At 45.3% G+C, this 18,850-nt stretch overlaps 1 protein-coding gene across 9 annotated transcripts in view; it reads right to left on the reverse strand.

The window, feature by feature from the left end:
* Window positions 1-18,850, reverse strand: part of ELOVL5 (ELOVL fatty acid elongase 5) — a 72,055-nt gene that overhangs the window by 26,139 nt on the left and 27,066 nt on the right. For 4 of the 9 annotated variants that reach the window (XM_053913975.2, XM_053913977.1, XM_045193212.2 and 1 more), the window contains exon 2: window positions 3,022-3,087. In XM_053913975.2, coding sequence (XP_053769950.1) covers window positions 3,022-3,079 — 58 coding nt within the window. In that variant the 5' untranslated portion in view covers window positions 3,080-3,087. The other 5 variants (XM_024557917.3, XM_045193210.2, XM_045193208.2 and 2 more) reach the window with 5 other exon arrangements.

Consider the following 18,850-nt stretch of genomic DNA (forward strand, 5'->3'; position numbering starts at 1 on the left):
GTGAAGCTGCTTGTTACATGCTTGAACAATAATATGTATATTATTTATGGGTTTTGCTAAATAAAATAATTTAAAAAATACTTTCCAGCAAATCTTTAAAAAAAGGAGGAGGAAGCTAAACTTTCCACTACTGGATTTATTAACTTGACTTGTTAAATTATGCACGGGATAATGAAACCCTAGAAACAGCAGTCTGGAACTCTGAAGTCCTCTCTCTCAGCCAGGAGTCAGCAAGTCCTCCCAGCATGCGCGGACTCCGAGAAGTCGTGCCGTTTAGCCAGCTTACTGATGGTCACTGAGCAGACAGGCAGCATCTGCTGTGAGTGCAAGGGTCAACAGCACAGGGTGCACTGATTTTTTTTAGGGGAGGGTGAAGCAGCAATGATTATTAAGTGATTAAGGTATGTAAGAACCATGTGAGGAGTAGAAGCTTGAGAGAGAAGATTTACAAGGATTCAAGGGATCTACTGGTACAGGAGAGACTTCCCTTGCTCCCATCCCTTTTCCTAGACAGGAATGAGGAAAAGGGAAATAGTTCTAAGCAGCTGATGGCAGCAATCTGACAGCCGTCTTCTTGGATGGGAGTAACATCTCCTTGGATGCGAGTAACCTCCAAAGTCCATCTCCTTGGACGGGAGTAAAGTCCGGGGCAGTCAGATCCCCTGCCGGTGGTTATCTGTCCACTGCAAGTCAACTTCCTCTCTGGCTGACTCCCAGGAAGCCACCTCTGCAGTATGTTCCCCTCCACATCCTGCTATAGTGAGCCAGCAAACCTGTGGCTTCTCCAGGGCCCCACACTCTGGAACTCAAGGCACATGCAGGTTTCACCTCCTGCGTCCTCTGAGAAACAGCTGTTTGTGAGGACAGCCTTTGGCTTTCTTTGACCTCCTGGCTGGACCCATCTTCCTATCTCTCCAATGCTTTTCCCCTTGACCTCGAAGGACAAGCCTCTGTCCCCTGGGGGCAACTACTGTCAGTCTACTTTCTTGCAGACACCTTATATTCTCCAGTGTTCCTGGCTTTCTTCCTTGGCTTCAGAGGGAGATGGCCTTCACCCTCTCCCACTAGCTGTGCTAGGGTGGTTCGGGGTGCTTCTGTCAGTTCTGCTGAACTGCTGGTTCTCAGAAGTCCTTCAGGGAAGTGGCTGGCCCCAGTGAGCTTAACAAGGGGATTCTGAACACTTTGTTTCTAGCTGTCAATTCTGAGAAAACAAGTTCCCACTTAGCAACTGACCTCAGGTGTTTGTGTGCCTATCATGTATCACAAACACAATAAATGCACAAACATCTCCCATTTCCTTTTACTTAAAGCTTTGTTTGCACCTGCTTTTTAAATTTTATAACAGATCTTCCTCTTTCCATATTAGCAAGTATCCAACCTCCTTCTACAATGCTTAGTAGCTCCTGGGTGGCTGGCCGGCCCTGGCCCCAGCCCCAGGTGGGAAATCCTCAGGGTCCTAGATGATCAAGGTCATCCTAACCCACTCTCTGGTGACTGCTTCAGACATGGGCACATGAAGCTTTGAGACGATGACCGCTGGAAAAGAGCTCCGGGGAAGAATTTCCTGGTTCTTAAACCCACGCAAATGCGTTTCTCTTCCTCTGGGGGTACTGCCAGGAGCTGCCGCTGCCATCCTGAAACCATGGCAAGTATGGGGACCTATTCTGAGGACAAAGCTGCTGCTGTACTTGGGACGCAAGGAGAAAATGACAAGAACAGGCATCCGTGCTTAGTGACGTACAGCCCCTGAAAAAGCTCAGGAGTTGCCGACCTTGTAATGCAAGCTAGTAAGTTTTATTATTGCTTCTGCCACTTAAAACTGAATTTTGGGGTCCCATAAAGCATCGTCCCAACACAAGCATATACAGGTACACAGATGGACCTAACTCGTTCTTTTCCATTGGCTGTGCACAAATTTATTTAACCTGTCCTCTACTGATGGGCACCCGAGATATTTCCAGTTTTCACAAGCAATGCTGCAAGGAGCATCCTGATACACATCTGTGCATAACTGATCAACATTAGTTGTAGAACAGCTAAGTCAAAGGGCATGTGCATTTTAATTTCAATAGAAGACACAACTACTTTCCAGAGAGGTTACACCAATTTAGACCTTCTCCATATCCTCATTATTATTACAATGGTATCACACATATGATTCATCTCTGACACACAAATAGTCTTCTGTATTTTAATAATCGTGAGTGAAACTGAGAATCTTTTAAAAGATCTGTTTTAAAACTACAGTTTTTCTGTGAACCTAAAAAGTTCTTTATTTATAGATAAGACATTAAGAGACATTCTAGTCCTGGTCAGATGGCTCAAGTTGCTTGGAGCACCATCCCATACACCAAAAGGTTGCAGGTTTGATCCCCAGTCGGGGCACATACAGGCTGCAACCAATCAATGTTTCTCTTACATCGATGTTCCTCTCTCTCTCTAATCAATAAACATATCCTTGAGTGAGGATTTAAAAAAAAAAAAGACATTTTAGATGACATGAAAGGAAAGCAACATGGAGCTGATTTACTTTCTAAAAGATAATATAAGAGAAATATAAAAAATGAATGCAAGTGTGTATTCACTTGCTGACGTGACACAGCATGAAAGGACATTTAAAAAGCCCTAAAAATGGTAAAAGGCAAAGAATTTGTTTTAATTGCCAGTGCAGCAGCCAGGTTCAGCTGGAGACTCAGAGAACTGAGGCAAGCACACAGGTGGTCGCAGTGAAATCTTGGCATTTTCAGGACACAAGCGTTACAGCATAATTTGATCTCCAGCTAAAGTAAAGTAGAGAGTCACAGTAGCTGCTTCTCTGCTCCAACAGCCAGGGGACACTTGCCATTGCAATGACAGCAGAGGACTTCTCCAAGCCCCTTGTTATCCAGGACAAAGCATCAGTCTTATCACAGAAAATGCTCATGTTTTCTAGAATCTCACCGTGCAACATTTACAAGTGGCTATATTGGGGAAGAGGGGGAGCCAGGGAAGGAAAGTAAGTGAAACCAAAAACCACCTTACCTCGGGGGCCCAGCCATGCCTTGAAATAGGTACTAAGTGATGCATCGAAGTTTTCCATTTTAAAACCTATTAAGGAAGAAAAAAAAAACCATTAAGCTCTACTCAAAATGCTTTTTATGCAGTATTTTTTCATAAAAGAACAAATTCTTTTCAAAGAATATGCTATGGACAAGGTTAAATTCCTCATGCTAAAATTCTTTTTTTAACTCACAAAGGTAACTTATGTGCTGGTTCTAATTTGAAAATCAAAAGGAAAGACACAATCCCGTGATTCACTTTAGAAGTGCCAGTCTAAACTTTGTTTCTCAGCTCCGTAAAAACTCTTCTGGTGAAGCTGAAACCTCAGTGGGGAGGAGAGAATGGGACTGGAGGGTGACGGCAGCAGATCCAATCCCGGCAAGAAGCAAAGCCTGGGCTAAGACAACAAAGGCAGGAGGAGCTGTATCAAAGAAAGGAATATCACAGTAAGACGGTTTTCTCTGCTTGTTAAGTCTATTATTATTTGTAATGCTTCACTCATGCCTACAGTAGAAAATTCAAGTATTAAAAATAAATAGAGGGACAAACCAGAGGAACTTCCGGTCAAGATGGCAGCACAGATGAAGACCTCAGGCTCAGACAGGGTAAGAAACCAGCCCAGGGCACTCAGCCAGTCAGGGCCAGGCACCTGGCTCCCAGCCCACCCCGCCACACCCCTGCACCCCTGCACCTCTGGGCCAGGAGCCCTGGACCTCTGCAGTCAGTCCCAGGTGTCTCTCGGGGAGGGTACAGGCTGGGGGAGGAGAGGGTTACAGAATATTTCCTTCCAATCAGCGATTGTGCTGATCAATCTACTCAATTAAATCTAGAATGCTTAAAAACAAGTAGTAAACAAAAAGAGCAGCAGAAAAAAAATGAACAGAAGTGGTAGAAAAATCTTATCACTTCCCTCCAACCACAATCCCTTAAACCCCAATGTCAGAAGGAACCTAATGGTAAGATTTATTGGGTATATGTCCCAAGATTTTTCTCTTTTGAACACAAAAAAGGTCACACCAAATGGGTGTTTTTACAATTTTGGATTGTAGATGCAGATCATATATTAGTAGATGATTAGGTTAAGTTTGTATTAAAATTAATAAGCTGATAATAATCAAAGTGAGTGTTTTTTCATAAATCTTTAATGTTATTGTACCATATTTTTAAGTATCATGTACTCAGCTATGTGTAAAATATATGTGTACTCTGGGGGTGGGGGAGGGTCCACAGTAAAAGAGCAGCTTATAAAAGATACCGTTATACCACGAAGTGTACATAGGTCCTCCCCGAATGCTGTCAATGCAAACTACGGCAAAATGACGCATAAATGAGACCACGGGCTAATGGATATAAACGAGAGTTAGGCTCTTGCGGCATCTCATCAACATGATAGTGAAATGACGGTATTCCAGGACCTGCAGTGTATTACTCACTTGTTCTCACTTAACAAAACATCTTGAGGTAGTATCATATCAATGGTTACAGATCTAACTACATCTTCTAAGATTCCATAAATCCCCACATTTCCCCCTTATTTAAGATTTACATTTACAGGGTAGCTACGCATCTTTTCATACACATTAACTAAATTTTCTATATTAACATTAGGAGCCATACACTTTCAGCTTTGCTGGTCATTACTCTTACAGAAATAACCACAAATATTTTACCATCCAAGAGCGAAGGCAAAAATTAGTCTTATTAACTAAGTTGTTAATCATTTAACGCTCCTCCTCCTCCTTGGCTAACCACACTGAAGTGTATGTATTCTTTGGCTAACTCCCGGAATTACCGAGTGGGCTCCACCCAGCCCCGCGTGAGGCAGAGATATGTGAGGCCATCAGTGGCAGTGCGAGCAGAAGCTACCAGGGTTCTGGCCCTGACATCTGTCCAGCTCTGGAGGGGACCTCAGGGAGGGCACACACTCCTTCAACCCATGGCTGGAAGTCAAGAAGCCACCACAGGTCCAAGTGCCAACAATTAGGTGTACCACCTTTGGCCTTCAATAGAACAGTTACACAACCAGGCCACTAGGTCACTTCTGAAACTCAAAAATTAAGTAGCTTTTTAACATGCTGCATTCCTAAGACCATTCTTATCCTGAGCCATTGTCCTCCCTCAGACAGAATCTCTTCAGGGGACAAAAACTCTAGGGCATCTTAAGACGATGTCTAGCTTTGCATTCCCTCAACAGAATCCTCTTATTTAAGGGTTCTACTCTTAAATTGGAAATGTTTTACCTATGAAAGGCTGTTAGAAGTTCTGAAGTTTAAAAAAATGATAGCCTTATTTTTGCATAACTTATGAAAATTATCTAGAAAATGCCAATTTCGGAAGACAACTGTCATGTTTTTGTGAAATCTAAATCACTAACACAATTTAACGTCACCTGCGATGGATGGCGGGCCATGTATATGGAGGGCACAGGGGCCCTGCACCTCAATCAAAAGCAAATAAAGATACTGCTCAAGGAGGAGCGAGGTCACAAGCCCCACGACTACTGAAAGGATTACTGATGGACAAGCTGATGGACAGACTTACCTTCTTCCAAGACATTTTAAATCTAGACTCTCTTACTCGCTGGGGAGACGGCTTACTGAGGGGTCTACTACTCAGGTATTAAGCATGAAGGAGCTGAGAGAAGGCCTGACACACTGGCAGGTGATTAGGTGGCTCAATGACGGGTTTGAAACTGATTGTTTCCACTGACTAGCAATGTGACTTTGGACACGTTATTTAACCTCCTATCTGTAAAATGGGGGAAAGAGTAAAGTAATTCCCTGTAAAGGTTGTTAAGAAGGGCAGGTAGTGACCTCAGGGCAGTGCCTAGCATGCAGTAAGCCCTCAGTAAAAGCTGCCCGCTGTGTGTGGGCCACAGGCTCAGCTCCACAACAGATGGCTGCCAGCCATCTGTGGGCACCAGACTTCTCAGCAGGGACCCGGCTGGCACTCTGGGCCCAAGTGGTTGTGATAAGCCACCATGTCCACTTCAAGCCCTAAAAGGCCCCCAGCCACAAGGTAGAGAAGTTGATAACACCGCAGGAGAGAGGGACTAGTCAGTCCGAGGCATGATGAACCCAAAGACAAGGCTAAAATGAACATACTAATTAAATACACAAATGCCAAACGCCTGTTGTGTGCAAAGGGTTGCTGAACTGGAATAAACGCAAAGGAGCACCCCTGGAGACCTAGGGCAAACTAGACCTTCACAGTGGGGAGAGAAGCCGATGCCGTAAATCAACACAAAATCCAGTGTGCAAAAGAGTAGATGTTAGAACAATGCGTACTCAAACAGGCTGTATGTACACATGTAATATCAAGCTGTAAATAGAGTTCAAATACCAGGATCCTGGGGTCTGACATCAGGAATGTCCCTGACAAAAGCAGTAGGGAATCATTACAATTTTTAACTAAGAGGCCTTCAGAGAGCTGTGACCAGTTTTGGTTTAAGGAGGACATAGAAAAGCTGGAAAGAGGTGTAAAGAAATGTTAAAAGTGATGGGAAACAGGCCTGTGGGATGGAGTTGGGGGAGGAGAAAGATCATGAGTGGACTTAGAAAAAAAAACGAGGCCCTTAAGAAAGTGGTATAAACGAGCTATCATTACAAGGGCAATGCCTAGGACAAAGCTGAACTCGAGAAACTCGGCTGACATCACAGCAACAGAAAAGCAGCTTGTTTAAACATACGGTGAAATTTCAGTCCAAGTGTACTGAACCCAGCAGCAGGCTACCAAAGGGTGTGGAATTCAGTATTTGGAGATACTGAAGAATTCTGTTACCAGCCATCTGTCCTAATCATCCAAGTCTCAACCCATCTCAAAGGAGGCCCCACGGAAGCTGGCAAGCCCGGGAGCACCCTTGTCTCTCTCAGACGGAACACCTCGACGCAAAAGGCACATGAGAGGGGTTCCATCAGCAACAGCACATCTGCTCTTAGACTGCATTTCTGCTCAGCTTGAGAGTTCTTCTCTTGCATCTGCGGAACTTTTCACAGCGAGACTCAAGAACATACACAATAGCTAGTGAAACATTCCATAAAAAGACACATGTGGAAAATAACCGTAATTTTCAGAGTGCTCATTATTCCTGAAACGTCTGTGTTGAAAAGGAAGGAAGGATGTGCAGGGGCAACCCCTGGAACACACGCCCCTGACCAGCAGAGTCCCGACCCGTGGATCACAGGCCTGGCTCTGCGCTGGACCCTGCTGTTAAAGGTTTTCCCCAAATGCCCCCCACCACACCCACAACCGGACGTGAACTGGCACCTCCTTAGACAGGCTGTTTGTTTTTACACAGGTTGCCAGGAGACACGTAGTCACCAAAGGTTTGCTTTCATCCTTTACTCTGCACAATGTCATGTTCTGTCTCGTCAGCCACGTATCTAACATCCCTCACTACCGTGTATTCCTTTTTTAAATTCATACCACATGCTTACTGAGTGCCTATGCACCAGGCAAGGAGGCCCTAGGGCCCCGAGGGAACAAAAATTCCAGGCTGGGGTAGAAACACACACATATAAAATGTTATGTGATGTGACCGATGAAAGCTGCGGAAAGGCGGTGGGATCACAGAGCAGACGTCACTTTGGGAAATGCAATTAGAAAGGCCACCCTGAGATGGTGACAACAGAGCAAAGACCTGAATGGAGAGCGCAAACCACTTACCACCAGAAAGGGTGTCTCAGTGGGAGGGACAGGTGGGTGGAATGGTCCCCAGCTCAGGGCTGCTTGGCCTGCACAAGGACCACAGGCCAGGCCAGGGGCAGAGGACAGGCAGCAACTCGGGAGGCCTGTCCGCCGCTCCCTGCTGGGTGCCCAGACCTGGCTTAGAGGTGGTCCACAGGCATCCATCACACAGCAACTGCAGGGAGCGTGTGGCCAACAGGCTGGGGACAGAGTGTGCCAATCCTTAACTGCTCTCCCTGCCACCATCCCCTCATGTTCCTGGCTACGGCCCGCCTGCCAGCACCGTGCCCTTTCCCTTCTCATCTCCCTTGCTGAGCCTATCTGCTGTGCCACAGGAACAGCACAAAAGGTGTCAGCAAATGAATTCTTCACTGCCAGGCTGGGCCAGCCAGGCCTGCTGGGTGAACTGGGCACTTGCTGAGTGGCCCGTGGAACAAGCCATATGCTTTTGTACTTTTCTAAAGGACTGGGGGAGGCACAGGGCCCTGAAAAACCCTTGATACTTTGCCTATTGATCTGGAATCATGGGAACAGCATGACCCACTTTGCACAAGACGGCTAACCACACTGCCAGGGCCACAGCCTGCCCGACTGCTACAGTCCCTACCTTCCAAGCTGCACGTGGGCCAGTGACATCACTTCTCAGTAACCCGAGTCACTCTACAGAGAGCTTGGGCGAGCTGGGCCAAGTGGGAACACAGCTGCTCTGTACAATTGTACTAGCAGGGACCAAGCCCAGGCGCTGAGCCCATGGAAGAGGAGCTCTGGTCCTAAATGCAGCAGAAGAATAAGCCATTCTTTGATCTGGCTGGTTCCCCACATGCAGACAGGAACGAGGGCTGCTCGCCACCTCCCAGGAACCAGATCACACTGACACCACGCCAAGCACGGCGTCCCCATCTCCTTGGACAGGAGTCTGACACCCGTTCAAGCCACGGGGCTTCCCAGGATTACGGGTCATGAAAAGGAGTCATAGGACCCATTAAAAAAAAATTCCAATCTCAACAGTATCCCAAAGCTATTAACTCACTAGTTACAGGGCTAGACACAGAAAATGATGACTGTGAAACAAGAGAAGGGTAGGAAACACAGACAGGTAAGTAAATTAGAATAGATTTTAAAGAATTCCTCTTTCATGCATATTTTTCAAAAGCCACTTCCCACTATCAAATTCAGGAGTGTTTTTGGTTACCATGCAACTATGTTATAACAGTGCCTCATTCTAGGTCTCTCACTAAGAAAATACATTAATTGGGCTGGTCATTTTCTATATAAATTACCCTACATTAAAAGAGGCTGTTAGCGAGAAGTCAGCATACCGTCACCTGAAGTGTACTAAGTGTTTTAGGATTGAGATGAGCCTCCGGCCTGAATTCAAAAGGAACATTGGAACAACCAAAGCATGTATCACCTGGAAATCCTGACGCACAAAAGCTGAATCCCCCAATAAGGCAGTGCTCACGCCGAAAACCCATGTGTCTATTCGCTAGCTCTGGCAGGAGCGATGGCCAGGTGCATCATCTGCATGAGGCTAAATAAGCATTAGGGTTCACTTTGATCGAATATCAAACAGAGTCTGCTGGAGGCTTATGGGAAAACAAGACAAAACGATAAGCTTTACTGCAAACCCACCCCTCGCTTTCCATTTAGCTCCCAAAGGGACAACAAAATGTGGGAGGATGGTGGGGAGCACACCCATGGAAGAAGGGGCTGCGGTTATGGATGGCATAGTAAGTTGCTTCCGTCACAGTTCCGCAGGTGAAGTTGAGGATTAGGATGGAAGCAATTCACGAAGTTATCTGCCTTAACAGAAATGCAAATGCTAACTACTCTGGCCAGTATGTCTGGAGGAGGAGAAAGTGAGAGCGCCACTCGGCAAATGAAAAATGCTGGGATCTTGAGGCATATCTGCTTCAAAGAGTATTGAGGTTTTTAAAAAAAATTATTATAGTAACTACAGTTAATTTCCTAAACCCACACCTAGGCTATCTGCTGACTCCAAAGCAGCTGAGACCTTTAGGGTCAAACCCGGTTTTTCCTGCTGCTAAGGCAACGGTAGCAGAGAGCTGTCAGCTGGCTTTGGAAGCCCCCTTTCCTGTGAAATCAGTCAAATTGCATTGCGTTTGGTTTAAAAATGTGTTTATGGCAGATGTTTACCTACGATTTAGCATAACTTTCTCATAATATCCTGTTTTACTTATTTATTTTTTGAATTGTCACAGTTCCCCTAAAGACAGGTCAACTGAGCTGGCCTTATAAGCAACAAGAGGTCAGGATGAAATTTCCTTCTATCTTCTGTTCTCTCCTCCCCATCCATCCCTTGTAACAGTCAACTCGTGTTAAGCAGGCATGGGAATGGTCTTCAGACTGGCTGCCAGGAACACAAAAATTAAATGGCACTTTAACTTGGCAGTTACGATACTGCTTGAATTTATAAAGGTTCTTCTAAGGTGGAGAAAATCTGCTCAGGAATGAGAGGAAGAAACCATACTTTGGTCAGAAATATTGAAATATAAAACAATGTCATAAACTTGGCTGGTGTGGCTCAGTGGATTGAGTGCAGGCCTGCAAACCAAAGGGTCACCGGTTCAATTCCCAGTGAGGGCACATGCCTGGGTTGCAAGCCAGGTCCCTGGCTGGTGGAGCGTGAGAGGCAATCACACATTGATGTTTCTCTCCTTCTCTTTCTTTCTCCCTTCCCCTCTCTCTAAAAATAAATAAAATCTTTTTAAAAATAAAATAAATACTAAAAAAAAAAACACTGAAGCATAAAGACCCTACGATAAAGAACATCTAACCACTGGCGCACAGAACTGAAAACAGAATGCCTTTAGCATGCTGGCATTTAGATAACTACCTCTGGGCTAAATCTTGGTTGGAGAGAAGTATCTGCCATATCCACGGTGGTACTGCAGTTCTGACAATCCACAAATCCAGGCTCATTCCCCCCCACCCCAATTCCCCTACTTGCTAAGTTCCATTTTAAGGGCATAACAAACTCTTGTTAGTAATGACTTTCCCATAATCAGAGGCATTTTTTCCTACTATAGATTATATATGTAGAAAAGAACACAGACCTATTTGGGGCCCTAGATAAGTATTTTAACTGCAAAATCTGGGTGCTTGCATGTACTGTAAGATACTGTTGCGGGTTAGCTCCAAGGTTAAAGCAGGCTGAACAACCTCATCCTGGTATTATGGACATTTGAGGGAAATTTTAAAAAATTTACCTTGAACAAAAATAAGATTAGGCAGGTTAGGAGGTAAGCCCCACCTCCCACTCCTTGGTTGCTACCAGTTAATTAAAAAGCACTATTTTAAGCATTCCTGGCGAAGGACCTTTTTAAAAGCAGTAGAGAGTCACCCCCGTGGTTCTGATCTTAAATGAACCGCCTGCAGTTCTTCCTCCCTGTCTTCACTCTGACCCTTTCTCAGAAGCCCAGGTTACGCGTTACAAAGGTAACCCTTGTCTTCTTGAGCCTTCGCTGTCGGGACAACTCAACATATAGCAACTTCAATTTTTATATGACTTAGATACGTTTTCGGTTATGGTGGAACACGCTTTGTACCTTCTCAGGTAAAGCCCAAATCCATGCACAATGATTATCTACGGGCAACGCTATAAATGAGGCAGTAAACCAGCTATTACAAATAAAAAGAAGGGAAAAGTGTGATGTACTGACACACGAGCGCCCACAATGGCAGCTTCCTACGTTCAAGTCCTGGTTACTGAGGGCATTTCCTCCGAGAAAAGGCCCTCCATGCTAGCGACCTGGACCTCTCAACAGAGATATCCTACCTCTGTTCATTGCATGATCAGCAAAAGCATTTTACAAGGTGTGGAAGAAACATGTCAAAACAAAAACGCACACACACACCACTTACACATTCAAAACAATTTTTTCCCCCACTCAGAGAGAGTCGTATTTTTCTACTTTTGGAAGGTAGAACATACATATATGTGATCTAAGAAACTTAGATGTAGACAATTTTTTCAGCAGTGGAAAGAGGCAGAGTAACATGATCTTAGAATGTATTCTAGGGGAATTCTTACAGCTGAAGAACAGAATGGTACCATCAAATTCAAAACTCTCCCTCCAGTTCTCAGCAGGGGAGAATACGGAACCCCACACTCCAAATTCACTTAACCAGTGAATTAACTTTAACCAATAAGCATGTGGAGAGGGGTTTACTGTAGAAAATTACTCTTGCAGAATTTTATTACCTAAAGGTGCTGACTTAACTTTCGTTTGAAAGAGTCAGCAGCAGCAGCAGCGACGGTTCTGTTTCGGGTGAAGCACACTGCCACCTGGAAAAAGCAATGCTGATCCCCACACAGAACACTCCTTGCTGGTGCGTGAAGGCCAGCTTGCTGCAGATGGACTTAGAACTCTGTCCTCGCAAACAGCCCGCGGACAGTAACTAATTAATCGCCGCAAGGCTGCAGTGAGACAAGGTAAAAAGTCCATCAAATGCTGGGAACAGGTCATCCCCACGACTTGTTTTACTTCAACGCTCCGCAAGCATCCTCAGAACCACTGCCCTTTGCCCTACCAGTCATGAGAAAAGCAGCCGACTCACTAAATTAACAAAGACTTTATGAGTGCCCGCTATGTGCCAGGCTGTATACTGCTCATTGGGAAAAGGACAGTGACAGGGTATGACCTCCTCCTGAGACATAAAGCTGTAAAGGTGGTAAGACACCTGGGAGTCGATTGCTTTTGGGTAGCAATGGTTAGGAACACCCACTCTGGAGCCTGACAGTGGGTTCAAATCCCTGCTCCACAATTGACTCTACGTAACAATCTCAGGTAAGTTATTCTGCCTTTCATGCCTTAATTTCCTCATTTGTAAAATAAGCAATTAAGTACCTTCCTCATGTGATTAAGTGAATTAATGTATGTAACACGCTCAGAATAGTGCACGACACATAATAAATGCTGCAAACATACTCATCATTACAAAGATCTGCGGCACTGACCCACGTCACATTCAACGCTCAAGGCACAGTTTGCGCTAAGCACAGATCCAAGTTCACGGCAAACCCAGGGGCATGAAACGTGCCCACATCCACACCTCCCAGCTCGGTGATTCCCTGCTCTGGAGGGAATCACGTAACGGTACTTGTGAATCAGGGATTTTTAAGAGTCACCAGGTACATTCCTCTAGAACAGTGACTTTCAACCTTTTCCATCTCATGCTCCATAAACTAATTACTAAAATTCTGCAGCACCCCAAAATATATTTTTTGCTGATCTGACAAAAAAAATTGGTACAATTTTGATTCATTCACACCAGACGGCTACTGTTGTGTGGGTGGTTGTCATTCTTCATTTGACAGTCTAACGGAAGAGAGGTCAGTGCCCCTGACCAGACAGTCAGGTGTGGAATGTTTTAAAACTCCTTGTGGCACGCTGGGTGAAAATCGCTGACCCAGAACATTAAGAGGATGCTGGTCCATGCCTTCTTGGTGAGCTCTGTATTCGCACCGTCCTCCGGACAGAGTGGAAGCCAGCCTGGACCTCACATGCCGGTTTCGTATTCCCAGAACCTAGCATAACAGAGGAGATGCTCAATGAATTTATTCGTTTACTACAGCTAGGTGGCTGAGCTGGCAAAGGTCTCAGAGCCTGGGTGTTGCCAAAGTCTGAATCCGTATCTCCTGCCCCATGACCTACCATTCCTAAAATTCCCCATACACGGCTTTTTGAGAAAGCATCTTCACCTGGTTATTGTAAAGAGGATGGTGAAAATACGCATTAGTAGTGTTTGCGTTCATACAGCTTTAACCATGAGAATAAGATACAGAGATGACTTAACTTTAAATTACACTATCAAAGTAAAAAAGAACAAAAGCCAGTTGTGTTCACCTATGATGTCTGGCAATGAAAGCCTCAGAAATCTCTGTAATTAAGACATGTATGCAGAGACAGGGAGAAAGGGGTAGCAATCCCTCTTGGCCTCATTTCCACATGCTCCTCATCACTTCCACAAGACCTCAATCAGTGATAAAATTATATGTTTATTTGTTAAGTGTTATAATTACCAGTTACACTGTAATTATCTGCTCATTTGTTCACAATCCCCATTAAGCTCTCAGCTCTTCTAGAGCAAAACCTCTAATGTTCCCATCTGTATCTCCACAGAGCCTGGACGCATGCCTGGCAGTGCTGGGTCCTGGGTGAGACCATGAATGAATGAGTGAAAGAATGCACGCCTTCAGTTCCCTAGCAGTGGCTTCTCAAGTCTGTCAGCAACTCAAAATTACCTAGGACCTTCAAAACAGAGATTCCTATAAATTCGGAGTCAATAGTCCAGAGCCTGAACCATCTGTCTTTTTGAAAAGTTCCCTGGGTAATGCTGACAAGCAGCGCTCTTTCGGAACCACTGCTGTACGTGAGCTTTGCTTTTGGACGCTAGTGACGTTCCCTGCTGCTCTTGGAGTTCTAGCACCCACATACTGATGGCGCCACACTCCCCGAGTCTGCACTGGGACGGTGGTCAAGGACAGAATGCACTTCATTCCTACAAATTTGGTCGTAATTCCCTCCCTGCTTTAACTCCATCATTTCCTTTCAAACCATCTCTCAAGCTGAAATAAAACCCCATTAAGTTACCGATCAGTTCTCCTGTCAAACACTGTGTTACATAATACATACCACATATAACCAGCATGCATTAAGTGATGTGAGGTCTTTCTCCATTCTGGAATGTTGTCAGAAAACATACCACTGTCGGTAGGAGAGATCCCTCAACCTGTCATTTCCTAAACCAAGTGTCAGCAGTGGCCAAGCTTGCGAAAGCTCAGCGAGGTGGGGAAGATATCTACTCGTTCCTTGTAATCCGCAGCTGCTGTTCTTAGTACACAGGAATTTAGTAACTAGTTGTTTAATCATCCCGAATGGGGGTGGTGTGGGGTGCCACCAAGTAAATGCCTGCCACCACCAGAAACCACGGCACACACCTGGCCACATCCGGTTGTATCTACTCCTGGGAGGGAGACAAGGTGTACAATGGGAAGAACCTGGCCACCGGCTGAGATGTGAGCTGTGGCTCAGGCACCGTTATCGTGAGTCCTGAACTGAGCCACTTTCCCTTAGCTTCACTACCTGGACTAGCGGACCAAGGCTTCGGGCGAATTTGGTGTCTGTGGAAGGCAGCCTGTAACATGGACCCCAGCGATCCTTCCCTGACTGAGCCAGGGTTGTTGGAGCAACCAGGAGAGTGCAGCGGAAAGGACGGTGTGCCACTTCTGGGATCAGGCTGTGAGACAGTGACTTTCACCTTGGTCAGGCAGTATGTTTCTCTGTTTCTCAAATCATGAGCTCTGGGGGAAGCCAGCCGCCGTGCTGTGAGCAGTCCTCTGGGGAGTTCGAAGGGAGCGGGCCCTCTGCCTGACCACCTGAGTGAGCTCGGAGGCAGACTGTTTGGCCCGGGTCAGCTCCACAGGACTTCAGCGACACTGCAACCTCATCAAAGACCCCGAACCAGAGGAGCCAGAACCACGGGGCAGAGCCTCTCTGCAGTCCCTGACCCTCAGAGCCTGTGGGAGACAATAAACGGTTTCTGTTAAATCTTGCAGTCCTCTGCTACTCAGCAGTGGGCAGAAGGCTGAGAGACTAACAAGGTCAGTGGTACTAGGGAAAGAGGTTCTCGGAAGTCAACTCTTTTTCCCCTACCTAGCTTTCCTTTTGGTTACTACACATAATCAATGCAGGCCCTAAAAAAATAAATGCTCCCCTTTTGATTTAATTGGAATTGAAAAGAAAATAAAAAGGTCTGCTATCTAAAGTATAGAATTTGGTCATGAAAACAAAATAGTATTTATTATTAGCATGAAGCTTAACAGACAAGGGAGCTATCACTTATTATCTATTGCATACCTAGCTTTTCAAAGTCTCAATAAGGAATTATCCTCATTTTATAGATAAGGATACTGAAGTTCAGAGATTTTAAGTAACTTGGTCAAACAACAAACAGACCCATTTAGTTAGATGCAGGTTTATATGACTGAGGGTGGCCAACCATCCTGATTTATTGGGACTTGAGTTTCCTGGGATGTAAAAATCGAAGCAAAAATATCAGGAAAAGTCCCAGGACACTGGTTACCATACTATGTGTCCAAACAGTGTACTCTTTGAAAATCACCACACAGTTGTGTGGTTTGTATTTTTTTTTTTTTTTACCACACAGTTAATTTTTTAAAAGTACATTTGAAAGCTATCATTTTGGCAGTTTATAATCTGCAATAAGTTTTGAAATGTCACGATGAAAATGAAAACCACAAGTCTTTCTAGTCTTTATCTCAGTTTCCAAGAAAAACAGTTTTTGTTTTTTTTTTCTGTGAAGGAGTAAAACAATTGCTGTTGTTATCATACAAACTAGCATGGAAATTTTTCAGTGTAAAAATTTCTGCAAACTTGTTTCAAAGCAGCAGCCTAGTCACAAAGCACAGAGAGGTACGCCCCCCCCCCCCCCCCCCCCCCGCCCCCCAACCTTCAGCCTCCAGTGCCGGCTCTTCCAGCAGGGCTGGGCTCAGAGGGCCCCACTGGGTGTGCCCTAGGCAGAACTGCACACCAAGTGAGGTGGTCTGGCAGGAGGGGCCCGCAGGCTCACAACTTCCTCTTCTACGGAGGCCTGGAGACAGATGGCTAAAACCACCGGGAACTTCAGCACTAGCAGAGCACAAGTGGTTTTCATACCCAGTAAGTCAGGAGGCCCAACTATTACCAAGCTGGCATAGCCCGAACAGTTCTGGCCCTTTTTCATTTAAAAAGACCCACGTGATATCCACCAGGATGGCTATAATCATAAGGACAGACAATGACAAATGCTGGTTAAGGATATGGAGAAGTTGGGGCTTGAACATGGTGGGACGGTCAAATGGTACGTGTGCTGTGGAAAGTAGTTTGGTGGGTCCTTGAAAAGTGAGCAGAGCTGCCATGTGACCCAGCAATTCTACTCCTGTGTGTATGTGTGTGTGTGTATCCAGAAGAGAAATGAATACATACATCCATGTAAAAACCTGCACACAGATATTCACAGTGGCATTATTTCTAAATGCCTATCGACTGATGAATAAACAGAATGTAGTATACGGTACAACGGAATGTCATTCAGCCATAAAAAGGAAGGAAGCGCTAGTACATGTTACAACATGGATGGACTTTGAAAATATTATGCTGGCCCTGGCTGGTGTGGCTCAGTGCACTGAGCACAGGCCTACGAACTACAGGGTCACTGGTTTCATACCCGGTCGGGGCAAGCGCCTGGGTTGCAGACCACGTCCCCAGTTTAGGGCATCTGAGAGGCAACCAATGGATGCTTCTCCTGCACATTGATGTTTCGCTCCCTCTCTTCCTCCCTCCCCTCTCTCTAAAAATAAATAAAATATTTAAAAAAATATATCATACTAAAGAAGTCAGTCACAAAAAACACGTGTGTATATTCCATTTATATGAAATGTCCGTAATAGGTGGACCCACACAAAGTACATTAGTGGGTGCCAAGGGCTGCTGGGAGGCGTGGTGGGGAAGTAACTGCTGACGTGTATGGAATTTCTGAGGTTATGAAAATGTTCTGGAATTAGATCCAGAACATTTGGCACAATTCATAAGCACCTCAATTTATGGCAGCTATTTTTAAAATTACCATCAGCAAATATCCATTGAACATACATTTAATCCATGGTGGTAGGTGCTGGGACACAAAATTCCCAGGACAAATGTGCCCACAGAGAAGTCAGAGTCTAGCAACGGAGAGAGAAGTGGTAAACAGCTACACTACAGTGAGATGCCTTGACAAAGTGCATATGAGGGGAAATGAGGGTTAAAAAAAAGTCGATTTTACAGAGGGACAAGAGGGTCAGGTGAGGCTTCAGAGTACTGTTTGAGTCAAGGCTTGCCAGCGGGAGGGGTGGGTGGTGAAATGGAGGGGAGAGAAAAATGAGGTCAGAGAAGTGGATAAGGGCTCTCTAAGTGTCCGATTACAAACAGGGCAGGGGGCCGAGAGCAGGGTGTTCAGGAGGCTGGGAAGAAGGTGTGAGCCAGGTGAAGTCAGTTAGAGAACTACTACTGCAAGAGCCCACCACCAGGACGGAGAACATCCTGAGGCTATGCAGGGGAGGGATGGACAAGGTGAGGGACAGGAGGGAGTCCAAGCTTCTGGCTTCTCACTCTGCACCCTGAGTAAGGGTGCTCTTTGGTGAGTCAGGGAGTATAGGGACAAGTGGGCGGGAATAAGGGAACAAGCAAAGTTCCTATCATCTAGGAACAGACTGCTCTGCTACCAACCTTATCAATCACAGATCCATTATACAGCTTCACATGTGCCCGCTGAGTTAGAAGGCAGGCCATATACTTTGAATTACTGGGCTGCAAATTAGCGAAAATTCACTGTACTGACATGTTCACGTATAGAGAAAAACTTGTTAAATATAAGTTCCAGCTAAAGCTGGGACCTAAGCCGTACATTTGTTTAAGGAGACTCTTGTTGCCCTAAGAAAACGTTAAGCCAGCCGTACTCTACCATGAATCACGCACTTTGAGAGGTTGGATTATTTAGCAAATTTCTATTTCCCTTCACTAAATGGCCTGCTAATGACTAGTGCTATGAGGAAGCTTTCCAAAGTCATTCTATCACATTAATATCTCTCCAAGAGAATCTAATGACCATTTAGAACCTCCCCCAGCCGACTATTTCAAATGATTTTCTAAAATTTTCAAGTCCTTCCCTTTGAAGATCATAATGGTTATAATAACTAACACTCAGTCCTCACTGTATGCCGACGGTGGTTCTGCTCTACCTGCACAGGGACAATCTCACTCACTCTCGTACCAGCAGCCCTGGTACATACCCCCCTTCACACAGAAGTACTCGGAGGCAGAAAGCAATTAAGTCATTTATCCAAGGTCACACCACTGGCAGGCAGAGGGACGCCAGAGTCTGCCTGCTCTTTTCGCCACTACGCCTACTTTCCTCCCCACGGCACTATAAAGTTTTAAAAACAGATGTTTATTACAGAAAATCTAGAACGTAGAGAAAAGCTTTGCTTGTTTTAAAGTAAAAACAAAAGGCGGCCAAGACCGTGGCAGAATCTACGTTGCCCCTTCAACGTTTACAAGCA

Source organism: Desmodus rotundus, chromosome 11, assembly GCF_022682495.2.
Source record: "Desmodus rotundus isolate HL8 chromosome 11, HLdesRot8A.1, whole genome shotgun sequence".
NCBI lineage: Eukaryota > Metazoa > Chordata > Mammalia > Chiroptera > Phyllostomidae > Desmodus > Desmodus rotundus.